The sequence below is a fragment of the Puma concolor genome, chromosome C1 (genome assembly GCF_028749965.1).
Source record: "Puma concolor isolate L17-30 chromosome C1, mPumCon1.1.hap2, whole genome shotgun sequence".
NCBI classification, from domain to species: domain Eukaryota; kingdom Metazoa; phylum Chordata; class Mammalia; order Carnivora; family Felidae; genus Puma; species Puma concolor.
The window spans coordinates 7,539,651-7,555,188 of NC_141674.1; the positions used below are offsets into that span (position 1 = coordinate 7,539,651).

Below are 15,538 nucleotides of genomic sequence, written 5' to 3' on the forward strand. Positions count from 1 at the left end.
AGCAGAACAGAATGCTGACAGCTCACAGCCTGATGCGGGGCTTGAACCCACAGACTGTGAGATCATGACCTGAGCCGAAGTTGGATGCTTAACCGACTAAACCACCCAGGTGCCCCTAAAAACCATTTTTTTAAAGATTTTATTTTTGAGTAATCCCTACACCCGATATGGGGCTCAAACCCACAACCCAGAGATCAAGAGTCGCATGCTTTTACCTACTGAGACAGCCAGGCATCCCAGATTGAATTATTTTTTTAAGGATTTCATTTGATCTCTACTATTGCTTTAGCTGTATCTCTATTTTTTTTTTTTTTTTTTTGGTCAGTAGTTGGCGTGAGGTTTACCATATGTTACTTAAGGTTGCCAGAGCTTGCTTTCAAATGATTTACCAATTCACAAGGAACGTAAGAACTGTACCAACAGTATGCTTCTGTCGTCTGTTAGTCTGTTAATACTATTAGTGTCCTAGATTTTACTTGTACTTGTGTCATCAACCCTGCAGTGCACTTTGGAGAGACAGAGAGACAGAGCGTAAGTGGGGGAGGGGCAGGGAGAGAGGGAGACACAGACTCTGAAGCAGAGTCCACGCTCCGAGCTGTCAGCACAGAGCCCGACTCAGGGTTGGAACTTATGAACTGTGAGAGCATGACCTGAGCCGAAGTCGGACGCTTAACCAACTGAGCCACCCAGGTGCCCCTACCTTGCAGGGCATTTTAAGTTATCTTTTTAAAATTTAAAAAAATAGTAGAAATGAATAATATAAAATAAATATATTTAAGATATCTTTGCTATTTACCAGCATATTTACCATTTCTGTCATTCTTTTGTGTATCCAGTTTTCATCTGGTATTGGTTTTCTTATGCTTACGGGATTTCTTTTAGCATTCTTGTGGTATGGATATACAATTTCTTCTGGCTTTTTTTCCCCCCTCTTAAAAAGCCTTTATTTTGTATTTTTAAAATTTTATTGTTTTAAATTTTAATTCAAGTATAGGTAACATGCAGTATAGTGTTTCAGGTGCACAGTTTGGTGATTCAACAATTCTACACATTACAAAAAACATGGAACACTTCCCAAATTTTCATGTCATCTCTGGGCAGGGGCCGTGCTAATCTCTGTATTGTTTCAATTTTAGTATAGTATGCACTGCTGAACTGAGCACATTTTATTTTGTATTTATTTTTGAAAGATATTTTTACTGGATGGGGCACCTGGGTGACTCAGTTAAGCGTTAAGCGTCTGATTGTTGATTTCAGCTCAGGTCATATCTCATGGTTGGTGAGTTTGAGTCCCCCATTTGGGCTCCATGCTGACAGCACAGAGCCTGCTTGGGGTTCTCTCTCTCTCCCTCTCTCTGCCCCTTCTGCTCCCCTGCAGGTTAAGTTTTAAACTTAAAAAAAAAAAGATAATTTCACTGGATATGGAATTCTAGGTTGACAGTTTTCCCCCTGTAGGCATTTTAAATTCTTTTTAAAAAAATTGTTTGTTTTTGAGAGAGAGAGAGGGAGGGAAGGAGGGAGGAAGGGGCAGAGAGAGAGGGGGAGGGAGAGAATCCCAAGCAGGCTCCAAGCTGTCAGTGCAGAGCTCAACGTGGGGCTTGATCCCACAAACCATGAGATCATGACCTGAGCTGAAGTTGGATTCTTTTTTTTTTTTTTAAACATTTAACATTTATTTATTTTTGAGACAGAGAGAGACAGAGCATGAACAGGGGAGGGGCAGAGAGAGAGGGAGACACAGAATCTGAAACAGGCTTGAACCCACGGACCGTGAGATCATGACCTGAGCCGAAGTCGGACGCTTAACCGACCAGGCCACCCAGGCGCCCCTGAAGTCGGATTCTTAACTGGCTGAGCCACCTAGGCATCCCACCTGTGGGCAATTTAAAGCTATGAGGCCATTGTGGTTTTTCTTTTTTTTTTTTGTATTATTAATTTTAAAAATTATTTCTTTATTTTTTAGAGAGAGATTACAAGTGGGACAGAGGGGCAGAGGGAGAGAGAGAATCTTAAGCAGGCTTCATGCTCAGTGCAGAACCCCTGACACAGGGCTTGATCCCACAACCCTGGGATCATGACCTGACCCAAAATCAAGAGTCAGATGCTCAACTGATGGAGCCACCCAGGCACCCCATCATTGTAGTTTTTATTTGGCTTGTGTAGCTTCTGATCAGAAACCTGAGGTCATTCTTAATCTTGGTTAATATCTGTAGGTGATCTCTTTTTTTCTGGCTGCTTATAAGATTTCCCCCTTTTCATGGGTTTTTATTTTATTAAAAAAATTTTTTAGTGTTTATTTATTTTTGAGAGAGAGAGAGAGAGAACACAAATGGGTGAGGGGCAGAGAGGGAGACAAAATCAGAAGCAGGCTCCAGGCTCTGAGCTGTCAGCACACAGCCTGACGAGGGGTTTGAACCCATGAACCATGAAATCATGACCTGAGCTGAAGTTGGATGCTTAATCCAGGCGCCCCGAGGGTTTTTAGCTATTTCATTGTATAGAACCTTAGCATGCGTGTGTGTTTTTTTGCTTAGGGTTTGTTGAGCTTCTTGGATTTGGGAGTTTCATCAAACTTTGGAAAATTTCAGCCATTATTTCTTCAAATATTTTTCTTTTTTTTACCTTTGTCCTTCATTTTGGTCAGTTTTTGTCACTGTGTTTTCAAGTGCACTTACCTTTTCTTCTGTAGTATCTAATCTGCTGTCACTCCCATTCAGTGGAATTTTTATTTCTGATATTATAGTTACATCTCTAGAAGTCCTATTTTCTTTTTATGTGATGTATTTCTCTTCCTACTGTGATCCTGTTTTCCTTTCAGTTTTCTTTTTATTGAGGTATGATTGACATATTAGATTAGTTTCAGGCATACAACATAATGACTCAGTATATGTATTTTAAAAATTGCATTAGGGATGTCTGGGTGACTCGGTTGAATGTCCCAGTCTTGATTTTGGCTCCGGTCATGATCCCAGGGTCATGGGATCAAACCCTGTGATGCACTCTACATTGAGTGTGGATCCTCCTTAAGATTCCCTCTTTCTCTCTCTACCCCTCTCCCCCACTCACGCTCCCTCTTTCTCTCTCTGAAATAAATAAGATAAAATAAAAAAAATTGCATTAAATTCTTGAATAAAGTGATAACACCTGTCTTAATGTTTTCATTTCTGCAAATTATTCCATTTATTTATTTATTTATTTATTTATTTATTTATTTTTTACTTTTTAAAAAATGTTTATTTAATTTAGAGAAAGAGAGAGAGACAGTGTGAGAGGGTAAGGGCAGAGTTAGAGGGAGACACAGAATTGGAAGCAGGCTTCCAGCTCTGTGCTGACAGCTCAGAGAGGCTTGAACTCATGAACTGCGAGATCATGACCTGAGCCGAAGTCAGATGCTTAACCGACTGAGCCACCCAGGCGCCCCTTCTTCTACTTTTTCTTATTATTGTGCATCACACTTTCCTGCTTCTGGACATCTGGTGAGACTATTGATCAGATGCTGGGTGCTGCGAATATTACATTGTTGAGGGTCTGGATTTTGTGGTCATACTTTAAAGCATGTTGAGATTTATTCTGGTGGATAGTTAAGTTACTTTTGTTCATTTTGATTCTGTCAAGTCCTGTTTTTTTTTTTAAGATTTTAAGTAATCTCTACATCCAACATGGGGCTCGAACTCACAACCCTAAGGCCAAGAGTCATGTGCTCTACCTGCAGCCAGGTGCTCCCATCAAGTCCTGTTTTTAGGCTTTGTAAGGGTGGATCTAGGGTGGCCTTTACCCTAGGGATAATCTGCCCTCTCCCTGCCAGGATATGGCCCTTCCAGGTCTGTCCTGAGTGCCCTGACGGAGCAGTGAGGACACGCCAGTCTGGTGCCCGTGACCTGTGAGGTCTACGGGGGCTCTGGGAGCCGTCCAGCCCACTGCTTCTTCATTGCTCTTCCTGAGCCTTGTGGAGGTTCACTCTGCGTGTGCACACATTTTCATATTCAGCGAAGTCGTAAGGGAATCTCTTTGCAGATTTCTGGATCTCTCTTCCTGCATGCGCCTCTCCTCTCTGGAACTCTGCCCTCTAACTTTCAGCTGCCTTAGCCTCCCTGAACCCTATCTCTGTTTCCTCAACTCAGCAAGAGACTGCCATGTTCTGGTGGGGACCACTCCATGCACCGCCCCCCCGCCCCCCACCGGCTTCTTGGTCTGAAACATGCCTCCAGGAAGAAAGCCAGGGTGTTCTTAGGGGCTCATATCATTCATTTCTGATCTATCAGGAATCACTGCAGTCTAATGTCTACAAACGGTGGTGTCATTTATTTTGTTTAGTTTTTGTAACCAGTGGGAGGTTAAGTCTGGTCTCAATTACTCCATCACAGACAGAGCCAAAGTCTATTGGTTGATTTTGAGCAGAGGAGTAATAGGATATAACTTATTTTATCTCATCTGATCCTGAATGTGAGGTGGTGGTATCATTCCCATCATTTCCATGGATGAGGAAACTGGGGTTCAGAGGCTGAGCGGTATACCCGCAGTCACATGGTCTTTAGTGCTGTAGTTCACGCACTTGCCTCTGTGCCCGTGCCGCTCACAAAGTATTTCTTGAATGGAACCTTACTTACTCTTCTCTGCAAAGAACTGTAGGCCAGACTGGCCTAGGACATATCTAGAGTTACGCAGCCACTTGGCAGGTGTGGCATGGGCACACCTAGACCTGGATGTTCTGCCAGTTGGTCAGACCTGAGCTGCGTGTGCAGTTGGTCTTTGCTGTGCCTCAAGGTCAGCACTTGGCACACCTTCTGGCTGGGGGAGGTCAGTGCCTGGGCAGCAGGAGTGAGAGCACCTTTGTGCCTTTCAAACCGGGAGCACTTCTGTCTGCCACTGTGGTCTTTTTTTGTCCGTTGGTTTTTTAAAACAGTCTTAGCCTTTTGCTCATCTTCTCTTCCTACCATCTGCATTCTGGCCCCTAAGCATCCTGCCTGTGCATTCATTGCCTTAGAGCCTGCTTCTTATACCTTTGCAGGGGGACTCAGCTGGTGATTTCTCAGCCTGTTATTATTATTTATTATTATTATTTTTTTAACATTTATTTATTATTGAGAGACAGAGAGACACAGAGCGTGAGCAGGGGAGGGGTAGAGAGAGGGGGAGACACAGAATCCGAAGCAGGCTCCAGGCTCCGAGCTGTCAGCACAGAGCCCGACGCGGGGCTCGAACTCACAAACTGTGAGATCGTGACCTGAGCCGAAGTTGGTCGCCTAATTGACTGAGCCACCCAGGTGCCCCAAGTTATTATTATTTTTAAAGTCAAGACCACCCTGTCAAGATTTCCAGGATCAAGGTGGAATTTAATTTGTAGGGATTTGTCTCAAGCCAGAAAATAGATTTGACCACTGAAAGGGGGTCGGCGCGGGGGTAGGTGTTTGAGGAGTGCTGGGCTCTCCTAAGAGCTGGGCTCGTGAGACTGACGGACCTGCATGTGCCGGGGGACTGAGCTTCTGACAGGCAGACGGCCGCTCAGACCTTTGCTCTTCTTTGAAGGGACACCTAGAGCCGCACGTTAAAGGTGAGTGTCTGTGCTCCCCGTCAGCAAGAGGAAGCACAATGGTCTGGATTCTCCGGGGGTCCTGTTGGTGCTTGAATGGGACAGTTCTTCATGCACTGCTGGACCCAAAGCCTCCCAGGCCCCTGCCTTCTAAATGCCAGTGAGATTCCCTGGTCACTGAGACAACTGGAACCACCTCTACAGGGGGTGTGTGTGTGTGTGTGTGTGTGAGAGTGAGTGTGTGTTTAAGAGAGAGAGCATGCCCACAAACTGGGGAGAGGGGGAGGGAGAGAAAGAGAGAGGGAGAGAATGAATCCCAAGCAGGCTTCACGCTCAGCACAGAGCACGGCATGGGGTTCGACCCCATGACGCTGGGATCATGACCTGACCCGAAACCAAGAGTTGGACACTCAACCGACCGAGCCACCCAGGTGCCCCACCTCCACACATTTTCAAATTCCTCTCTGGGGTGTGTGGGGGGTGTTTCTGCCCTGGGGTTGAGAATCCCTGGACCACAGCATTGCACCCTGGGAGGAGGCCAGGTTTGTGTTAAGTTGCAGGTGAAATGTTTCAGGAGTGGCCACGTGTCCTGCTGTGGTCCTCTGCTTGCTTCTTCTGTGCGCATGTATATGAAGTGGTTCCTTTGTTTTCATGTCTTAAGTTAAAAGAAAAAAACCTGAGGTATTTATTGGGTGCAGGTGATATTTTAAGTGCTGAAGATCAGCCTTCCGTAAGATGGTAAAGTGCCTGCCTTTAAGGAGTTAAAAATCTAGTGGGAATAGATAGATAGTAAACTAGTAACCCAGTGAAGGATTTCAGGTGGTATTATCAAGGAAATCATACGGAGAGTGGTAAGGATGAAGGCTGTTTTGGTCATCAAGAAACAGTGTTCTTTAGGAACCTGTTGAGAATGAGCAATGGGGGGTGATCCGTTGTAGACTGCAGATATTTCAACACAAACTGGAGTGTCATCTCGAATATAATCAGTATTGGGCCATTCCTAGACGGGTGAGGAGCCCCCTGTGAGTTCACTGATAAGGTCTGACAGACCTCTACCACTGTGAGTTGGAATAGGGTGTGGGGAAATCTTGCTCCTCCTTGCAGCTCTGAGACTAAGCCTGGAGCCCTGGCTTTGGTGTGCTGAGACCCCAGAAGGCTCTGGAAGTCAAGACTTGAGGAATTTGGAGAGTGCTGCTATTCAGCCTCCTTGATAGGGGTACGCACACACGCACACGGGTTCTTAAATGCTTTGAATGCCTGGAAGAATCTATAAGGAACCAGCGTCAGTGGTGGTTCCCCCAAGGAAGAGGGGAATGTTGGAGAGTTAGAATGAGAGAGAAGCTTTCTTTTTAAAAATTTTAACATTCATGTATTTTTTAAGTGGAATACGCTTCCTTGGCTCACAGTGTAAAAACATACAAAAGGGTGTATGATGAAAGAGACTTAGCACCGTATACCGTTTTCCCTCTGGCAAATGCTAGCTAGTCAAGAGGTGAACTCATTTTAAGGGAAGTTCCGTAGTGATCATGATTCATAGTGATTCCTTGTATTTTAGGAGGAAGAAAGCTGTGGATTAAGTCAGAATGAGGCTTCCTAAATATCAAAGCTGTTTGAGTTAGTTTTGTCGAGTCAAATAACCCACATTATTATTTGTGGGGGTAGCATTAAGAGTGTTGCTTAACGACTGGGGCGCCTGGGTGGCGCAGTCGGTTAAGGTCCGACTTCAGCCAGGTCACGATCTCGCGGTCCGGGAGTTCGAGCCCCGCGTCGGGCTCTGGGCTGATGGCTCGGAGCCTGGAGCCTGTTTCCGATTCTGTGTCTCCCTCTCTCTCTGCCCTTCCCCCGTTCATGCTCTGTCTCTCTCTGTCCCAAAAATAAATAAACGTTGAAAAAAAAATGTAAAAAAAAAAAAAAAAAAAAAAAAGAGTGTTGCTTAACGAAATGTGATCCAGACAAAACTCGATCATTTTCTTTAATTTAAATTAAAAAAATTTCTAAGTTTATTTATTTTGAGAGAGTGTGTGTGCATGCTAGCATGCTAGGGAGGGGCAGAGAGAGAGAGAGAATCCCAAGCAGGTTCTCTCTGCACCGTCAGTGCAGAGACCCATGTGGGGCTCAAAACTGCTAACTGTGAAATTACGACCTGAGCCAAAGTCAAAATTGAGTCAGGACACTGAACCAACTGAGTCACCCAGGCGTGCCACCCGCCCCCCCCCCCCCGTTTTTTTTTTAAAGTAGGCCCCATGTCCAGTGTGGAGCCCAATGCGGGGCTCGAACTCACAAAATCATGAGATCGTGGCCTGCATCGAAATCAAGAAAGAGCCAGACACTTAACTGAGCCACCCAGGTGCCCCCAAAACTCAATTATTATTTAAAAAATATTTTTTTTCTTTATTTATTCTTGAGAGAGAGAGAGAGGGTGTAATCAGGGGAGGAGCAGAGAGAGAGAGAGAGAGAGAGAGAAAGAGAGAATCTGAAGCAGGCTCCCGGCTCTGAGCTGTCTGCACAGAGCCCGACATGGGGGTCGAACTCACGAACTGCGAGATCATGTCCTGAGCTGAAGTCGCACGCTCAACCGACTGAGCCCCCCAGCTGCCCCAAAACTCAATTATTTTAAGTAGAATGGTTCAAATCCCTTTAGTACCAGTTGCTAGCTGGGTCATCGCAGGCATGCTATTTATTTATCTCCTTTGCCTCTGTTTCCTCATCAGCAATAATTTCATACATTTATTGTAGAATTACATGAAGAAAGAGGTAAATAAATGTTAGCACTTAATATTTGCCAAATGGAGTGAAGGAAAGCCCTCAGGAAGATAATGAACTTTACTCTGTAATCCATTCGGTTGAGTGAGAACCATTCTACTCTTTGTTGCCTTTCGTTCATTCAGCAAATATCTGTGGAAGGCCTAATCTGTGCCTCATACTGCCCTGGGCCCCGGGGATACAGTGAGCAACACACACAGACAGTTTTTGCCCCTGTGGAGTTCATAATCTAGTGTGGGACACAGACATCAGTCAGATAATCACACAAGTAAAATTGCACTTCTTCTCAGTCCTTGAAAGAGAGGTGGATGGTGTTAGGATAGAATAGGGAGATTTGACCCTGTCGTGGATGTCAGAGAATGCTTCCCCAAGGAAGTGACTTAGCCAAGTGGAACTGTCAGAGGCTCGGGCAGGGATAGCATGTGCAAAGGCCCGTGTGTCTGTTGGGCAGAGCTGGGCAGTGTGTGTCACACAGACCTGAGTTGCAGTCAGTGGATGTGAGGCCTTGGCAGTCACACAGAGAAGGTTTTCTGTATTAGGGCTGCTGTTGGTAGCTGTTTCCTGGGGTGGTTGGGGAGGGGGCGGTGAGATCTGATTCTTACCGTTTTGAAACGATAGTCCGTCTGCAGCGTGGGAAATGAATTAGAAGAGAGCCAGCATGGATGAGGGTGCACTGATGCGAAGGGTATTGGAGTGGTCCAGGCAGGGGATTTTGGAAGCTTTGGCCCAAGTGATGACAGTAGAAGTAGAGAGAAGCGGATGGACTGATTGCATGGATATTTAGGAAGGAATATGGGCAGGACTTGATAATGCGTTAGCTCTGGTGAGTGGTGGAGAAAGCTATCAAGAATGGCCTTTTGGACTCCAGTTTGTATATTTTGGTGGAAGGTTGTGCCCTTGGCTCAGGCAGGGAATACTGGAAGAGGACACGTGTGGCAGAGGGAGAGGATTATGAATCCTGTTAAGGGACTTGTTGAGTCCAGAGGAGGCTGGGAGGCAGGTGGACGTAGATCTAAATGCAGGTTATCGCTGCTGCGAGCAGGGAGGGGGGAAGGAGGAAGGGAAAGCGTGCTCAGGTTCCCGGAGACTTTCTACTTGGTTTCATGCAGGCTGACCTTGCCCTGGGACTTTGGATGAGGAGCTAGAGTCCTTCTCCCAGCCAGAGCCCTTGCCACTGTGCTGTGTGTCAGCTGCACAGTGGCAGCTGGTTGTGAGGAAATCTTTGGAGACCCTCTGTGGACTGGACTCTCTCCTCTCCCACCTTCTGTGGTTTTTTTTCCCCCCGAGGAGGCCTGGCACTTGCCATCTGAATGAGCTGGGAGAAGTATAGAGGCTGGCGGCTGGCTCCCGAGACCCACCGATTCGCTGCACTTGTCTGGATAGTATCTGTAGACAATTGGAAATTGGCTTGAACATCAGTAACAGTAAACTAATCATAACTCCCAAACTGCTTGTTTTATTCTTTGGGAGATTTGTGAGTTTCCTCTGCGTCTGTCTCTGTCTCTCCCTTTCTGTAAATTTGGCTAGACCATCGGCCCTGCGTTGAAGGTAAATGTGAGCATGAGGCAAATGTGAGATCCAGAGAGGGGAGAGGGTCCCAGACTAGAGCCAGGCTGAGACCCCATGCTGCCTGCCTGCCGCTTGGTCTGTCAGCCTGCACTGCCTGGCACTGGCTTCGTTACAAAACTGATTCAAGCTTGGCTTTCTTTACTCCTGTGGATTGGTGTCCTCAGTGACAGGTGATAAATAAGAACCGTGTCCAGAGTTTCTTCGCTTCCTGGTTCCAAGTAGATGCTGGGAGAAAATCCTGAGTGTGGGCCTCTGGGGCCCCCTTGTGGCTGGATCTGGTTCTCCACTTTCGCTCTGCTCTTTCCCCGTAAGGCGGGAAGATGGCAAAAGGGAAGTTTTGCTCTCTCGTAAAGCCTTTCCTCTGGATTTGCTATTTCTGTGGATCTCGTGATAGTCCCTGGCCCTTGCTGCTCAGCTGTTGATCTTGGGCCCTCTTAAGCCAGACCTAGCCTTCTTCTTGAGATGCTGTGGCAGTGAACCCAGAAGCAGTCTGTTCTCGTTTACTGGCTAACTCAGACTCCATGGGCTACTTCTTTCCAGGTAGGGCACTGCAGAACACTGTACAGTCTGAGAAGCTGGTGGGAAATAGGAGGAACAGGTGTTGGTGTGTGTTGCTGGAGAATGAAGCATCTGTGGCTTTTTGATGTCCATTGGGTGGCACTGTGATCTTATTTTTGTTTCTATTTTTCTTTGCAGCCAAGCTCTACTCCAGGAGGTGAAAATGTGGTGCCTCGAGAGCCTCTGGTAAGTACCCAAGATATACAGTATCATTTCCTAATAATTAAAATGCTGTGTGAGTATGGAGAAACCTATGATCCTGGAGTTTTGCATCCTTCAGTGTCCCTTCAAAAGTAGGTATTATATGGAGACTAACTTAATGGCCTTTGACTTCTGACTTCTTCTCTGGCTTGCAGGATTTAGTGAGCTGTCTCCTTACTAAAACCTGGTCTTTTCTGGAAGGGAAAGCATCCACCCCATGGGGTGGTGCACCACTTTGTTTGTTGCTGACCAGTAGTAACTAGTGGGATGCCTGAAACCTTTGGAGGCGGAGTTGGGACTAGGTTCGGAAGGTAGCTTTCTTCACAAAGTGCTTTTGCTCTGGTTGTCTGAGCCCCAGTCCCTGCCAGCACACCCCATTTTCATTCTATAGTTTGCATTGCAGGGCCTGCCGCAAATCCTGTTTGTTGGGTCGTTGGGTCGTAAGACCTGTTCTGTAGCAGCCTGATAAGTTTCATGGAGGGCCGGCTTTGAGAGCTTTGCCTTTGTTTGGTGATAGCAAGCTGCAGGATGTACACCCAGCCTTCGTGTCACAGGCCTGCTTTTCTTCCCTCTCCTCCAGCAGTAGTGGGAGGAAGTGATGTGAGGTCTTAGCTGGCGTGAACAGGCCTGAATTGTAGCCCGTTCCTAGGTTCCCGAGGCAGAAGGGGAGTTGGATTTGGCTGAGCTGTAGAAAGACCAGGGTGACGCAAGCCCTGCTGGGGCTGATTCAGGGAAGCACTGCCACCGTCCTGTTACCTACTCTTATCGCGTCAGCTCCCTTCCCACTGCACCCCGCGATGGCTTCCCTTCACTCTTCTGGTCTTGCCTGGGTTTGACAGTCAGGGTGGTATGAAGGCCAGAGGCTTCAGGCTTCTCCTTGCCAGGCCCATAGATCAGGAGCTTGAGTGTCCCCCGGAGCCTGTCAGTGCCCCGCAGGCTAGAGTTGTGGCTGGTTTTGGACTCATGTCCAAACTGAACGCTTGTCCTCGACAGTCCTTTACTTCTCAGGCTCCTTTTACATTTTCTCTACTGACTTAACTGGCGATCACCGGTGGAGGGACCGGTCCTTCTCTTGAAGCGCAATGGGGTAAACCCTCGGGGGTTCTTTCTAGCAGTGAGCCCTAAGCCGCGGGCAGCCTCGCTAATTTCTGGGTATTTGGAGCCCTGCAGCCCCCTGGCCCCACTGACGTTTCTGTGCACTGCTGTTTTCCTGCTGTCTGCTGCATCTGCTTGGTGGTTGGTTGTATTTTTATTTCTTTCTTTTCGGGGAGGCCCTGAGCAGTCTTCAAACCCTAGTAGCCTGTGATCGTCCAGAGTTCAGACTCATTCTCTCCAGGCCAACTCTACAATTACCTTATATTTAATTAATATTTTTTTCCCTTCTTTACGTACTTGCTGCATAATTGCTCAGAGGAAAGAAAACACATAGCAGCAATTTATATATATATAAAAAAAAACAATAATTAAAAAAAACACCCCGAAATAAACTCCCATCTCATTTGGGCTGATCCTATGAGTTGGGTAATTAGGGCCCTATTAAAAGGTAGACCCTTTCTGCTTCCCTTCTTTTTTTTTTTTTTTATTAATTTTTTTATATTAAACTCCCACAGTCTCTCAGTCATGCCCTTATTGCTTTTGGCCAACCATTTGCAGCAGCCTGATTAAATGAGGGCACCAGCCGAGTTGTATGGTCTTGTGTGAGCTGCTTCTGCCTCTTGAGAGTGGAGGTGGGAGGGTGCCAGGCAGAGGGGCCCGCCAAGGGCCAGCAAGGACTCATGTGGCGGGTCGGGGTACAGGACTTTGAACTGGCAGCAGGCTGGGTGAGGGTCACAGGGCACTGGCGAAGGGATGAGGTGGTCTCCCCCACCCACAGAAGACTCCCAGCACTGCCCGAGCCCCGCTTCCACAGGGCAGGCTTCTCAGGTGTGTGCATTAGCCGTCGTCTCTCGGATGCTCAGGAGGAACAGACAGCTGAAGGAAAAAACTGAGCCTTCTTCCGTAATTTATGCATTTTATTGGGGAAGAAAAGGCATTTGTACACATGAAACAATTAGCAGACAGTACAAGACCATATATAATTTTAGCAAACAGTACAAAATCGCATGTAATTTGGTGTAGAATTGCCTGGCTGGGAGTCTAAGAGCCCTCATTATTCAGAGAAGGAAGAGTTCTGTCTGGGGTATACTTAGGGATGGTTTCTGTGAAACTTGAAGCCAGGTCTTGAGGAATAGGATTTTCCAGTGTTGGGGGAACACCCTGCTAAGTGGTTTTTTTTTTTTTTTTTTTTTTAATTTTTTTTTTTTCAACGTTTATTTATTTTGGGGACAGAGAGAGACAGAGCATGAACGGGGGAGGGGCAGAGAGAGAGGGAGACACAGAATCGGAAACAGGCTCCAGGCTCTGAGCCATCAGCCCAGAGCCCGACGCGGGGCTCGAACTCACGGACCGCGAGATCGTGACCTGGCTGAAGTCGGACGCTTAACCGACTGCGCCACCCAGGCGCCCCTTGTTTTTGTTTTTAACTGAGAGCACGTTTTCCACGAAATTCTTTCGTGGAAGCTGCCGGTTCTTCTCTACACTAAAAGGGCTAACTAAGCATGGGATGCTGAAAGCATATAATCTTATTCTTTGTCTTCAGAAGTAGATGATCACTTTGGAATAATTTTTCCCTTTATTAGAAAAGTGAGTTAATGACACACGAGGCTCCGTGGAGTGATCAGTACAGCGCAAATGACATTGACAGGTGACATTCGGGTGTCTGCATCATTATTTTGCTTTTATCTGCTAGAGAAGGAGGACCCGATCTTCAGGTTTGCCCTCTCTGGACCATAAAAACTGTCTTGTGATTTTGGTGGTGAGGAATATTGTCTTGTCATCTCTTAAATGACACATTTGTGTTTTTAGCCATCCCCTTGTCTGGATTCCACCCAGGTAGTGACTGTGTTACCTTCTCTTGCTCCTCGGTACTCCTCGTCCCCCATTAAAGAACTCATCCCGCCAATCCCGGCCGTATTAGCAAGAGAGTTGCTCTATGATGTCGTAATGTTTTCAGGGCTGGAGATTGGTGAACAGACCGGTCTTGATAAATTTTGTAAACTCCCGCTTGAAATGTCCGTATTATTGATGATAAAACTATGCCAAAGTTAAAATGGCTGATGGCTTTTTCTTCTTTACACTTTCTTCCCTGAGCTTTGCCTCCTAGGGCAAGGAGTTTTGACAGTCCTCCAGAATATTGACCTCCAGCTCCCCAGCCCCTGCCCCCGACCTGTTGAAAACCTTCTGTTAAGGCCTGAATTTTCTCAACACCTGTGTGGGCATGTGCTCGGGCCCAGAATCAGGTCCCTGTACCGCTCTCGCAGGATCAAGCCCCACCTGGCTGATGGGTCTCTAAATGGGTGGACGTTTGTTTGCATGGACTAACTTGGTTCCTGCCTTGCCGGGGTACAGAAACTAGGGTTAAGTAATCGTCTGAGAGCCTTTTTAGTCATATGAGCTGTGGTTGTTTCAAGTGAGCAATAAATGAGGTTTTGTTTGCCTGTTGCTCGCTGGTTTCAACACCATGTCTTCAATATCTAGCAACCCTACAGCTCACCTGCTTTATGCAATGCTTACGCATTTGGGTTGAGCTAGCATTTTGGCTCTTTGTTCTTTGACACTGCGTTCTTCCTAATGGATGAGTCTCCTGCCCTCCTTTCTTCCTCTGACTTGTAGGTATAGTTTTTTTGTTCTGATTTGTTTTTTTGGTTTATATCCTTTCCCCGCATCCCTCCACCCCCATTTTTATTATTATTTATTATTATTATTTAACATTATTATTTTTAATGTTTATGTATTTATTTTGAGAGAGAGAGAGAGAGAGACAGAGCGTGAGTGGGGGAAGGAGCAGAGAGAGAGGGAGACACAGAATCCGAAGCAGGCTCCAGGCCCTGAGCTGTCAGCACAGAGCCTGACGCGGGGCTCGAACTGACCTGCGAGATCGTGACCTGAGCCGTAGTCAGATGCTCAACCGACTGAGCCACCCAGGCGCCCCAGGATTCACTTTTAAAGCTAAGTAAGTAGAGCAGATTTCAGATCGTCCCTATAATGTCACCGCACTCACCTGTATCCAGACAGATGTCCCTGAATGGAAATCACAGCTCACTTGAGTAAACCTAGCTCAGCATAGAAATCAACCACTAGAGATTCTTAAAATAATAATGCTTAATACTTTAGATCTGCCATATTTATTTATTTTTCCTGAAAAAAAAAAAGACAATTTCCTGAAATCTCTTAATGGGCTAGTTTTATTACCCATGTGCTTGTGAAACACCTTCATGAACACAATATTAAAATCAAGTTTGGGGCGCTTGGCTGGCTTAGTTAGTAGAGCATGTGACTCTTGCTCTTAGGGTTGTAAGTTCGAGCCCCACGTCGGGTGTAGAAATTACTTAAAAATAAAATCTTTAATGCGAATGTCATCCTTCAGAATGAAGCGTCTCTCTGCAAAAATAAGTAAACTGAAAAAAAAGAAAAAAAAAGTCAATCTTCTGCAGATTTTGGTACTTAAACCATTAATAGTAACTCATGCCAGGGAGGGGAGGACGCCTCACAACTACTGCTGAGAAACTTGGGACTGAAATCAGTTGTCTACCGAAGGGCGGGGCTGGTGGGACGCGTCTCTGATGCTGCCTTCATCCTGTGAGCCGACCTGAGGCCTGGCGCTGCTCAGATAGGGCAGGTGCTGGGCTCTCCTCCTTCTCCACTCCCCTCCCATCAGCAGTAGAGATGCATATACGAAGCAAATGCAACTTTTGTTTTTAAACACTGACCCCTGCCCCTTGTTGGGAGGGTGCCAGAGAGTCCCGCAGGTCCTGGTGGGGAGGAAGCTGATGAGAATCCGCAGAGGTGGATGAACTTGAGAACAGCCTCATTCCAGCT

The 15,538-nt window shown here is 46.4% G+C and overlaps 1 protein-coding gene and 1 non-coding gene across 2 annotated transcripts in view; one reads left to right on the forward strand and one right to left on the reverse strand.

Annotated features, from left to right (window-relative positions):
• The window catches only part of PEX14 (peroxisomal biogenesis factor 14), a 144,602-nt gene that overhangs the window by 12,663 nt on the left and 116,401 nt on the right, over positions 1-15,538 (forward strand). Inside the window, exon 2 of the mRNA XM_086715662.1 lies at positions 10,559-10,606. Coding sequence (XP_086571788.1) covers positions 10,559-10,606 — 48 coding nt within the window. The remainder of the gene's footprint in view (positions 1-10,558; positions 10,607-15,538) is intronic.
• On the reverse strand, positions 1,057-1,164 carry LOC112849065 (U6 spliceosomal RNA). The gene has a single exon (XR_003222514.1). It is a non-coding gene; the product is annotated as a U6 spliceosomal RNA (small nuclear RNA).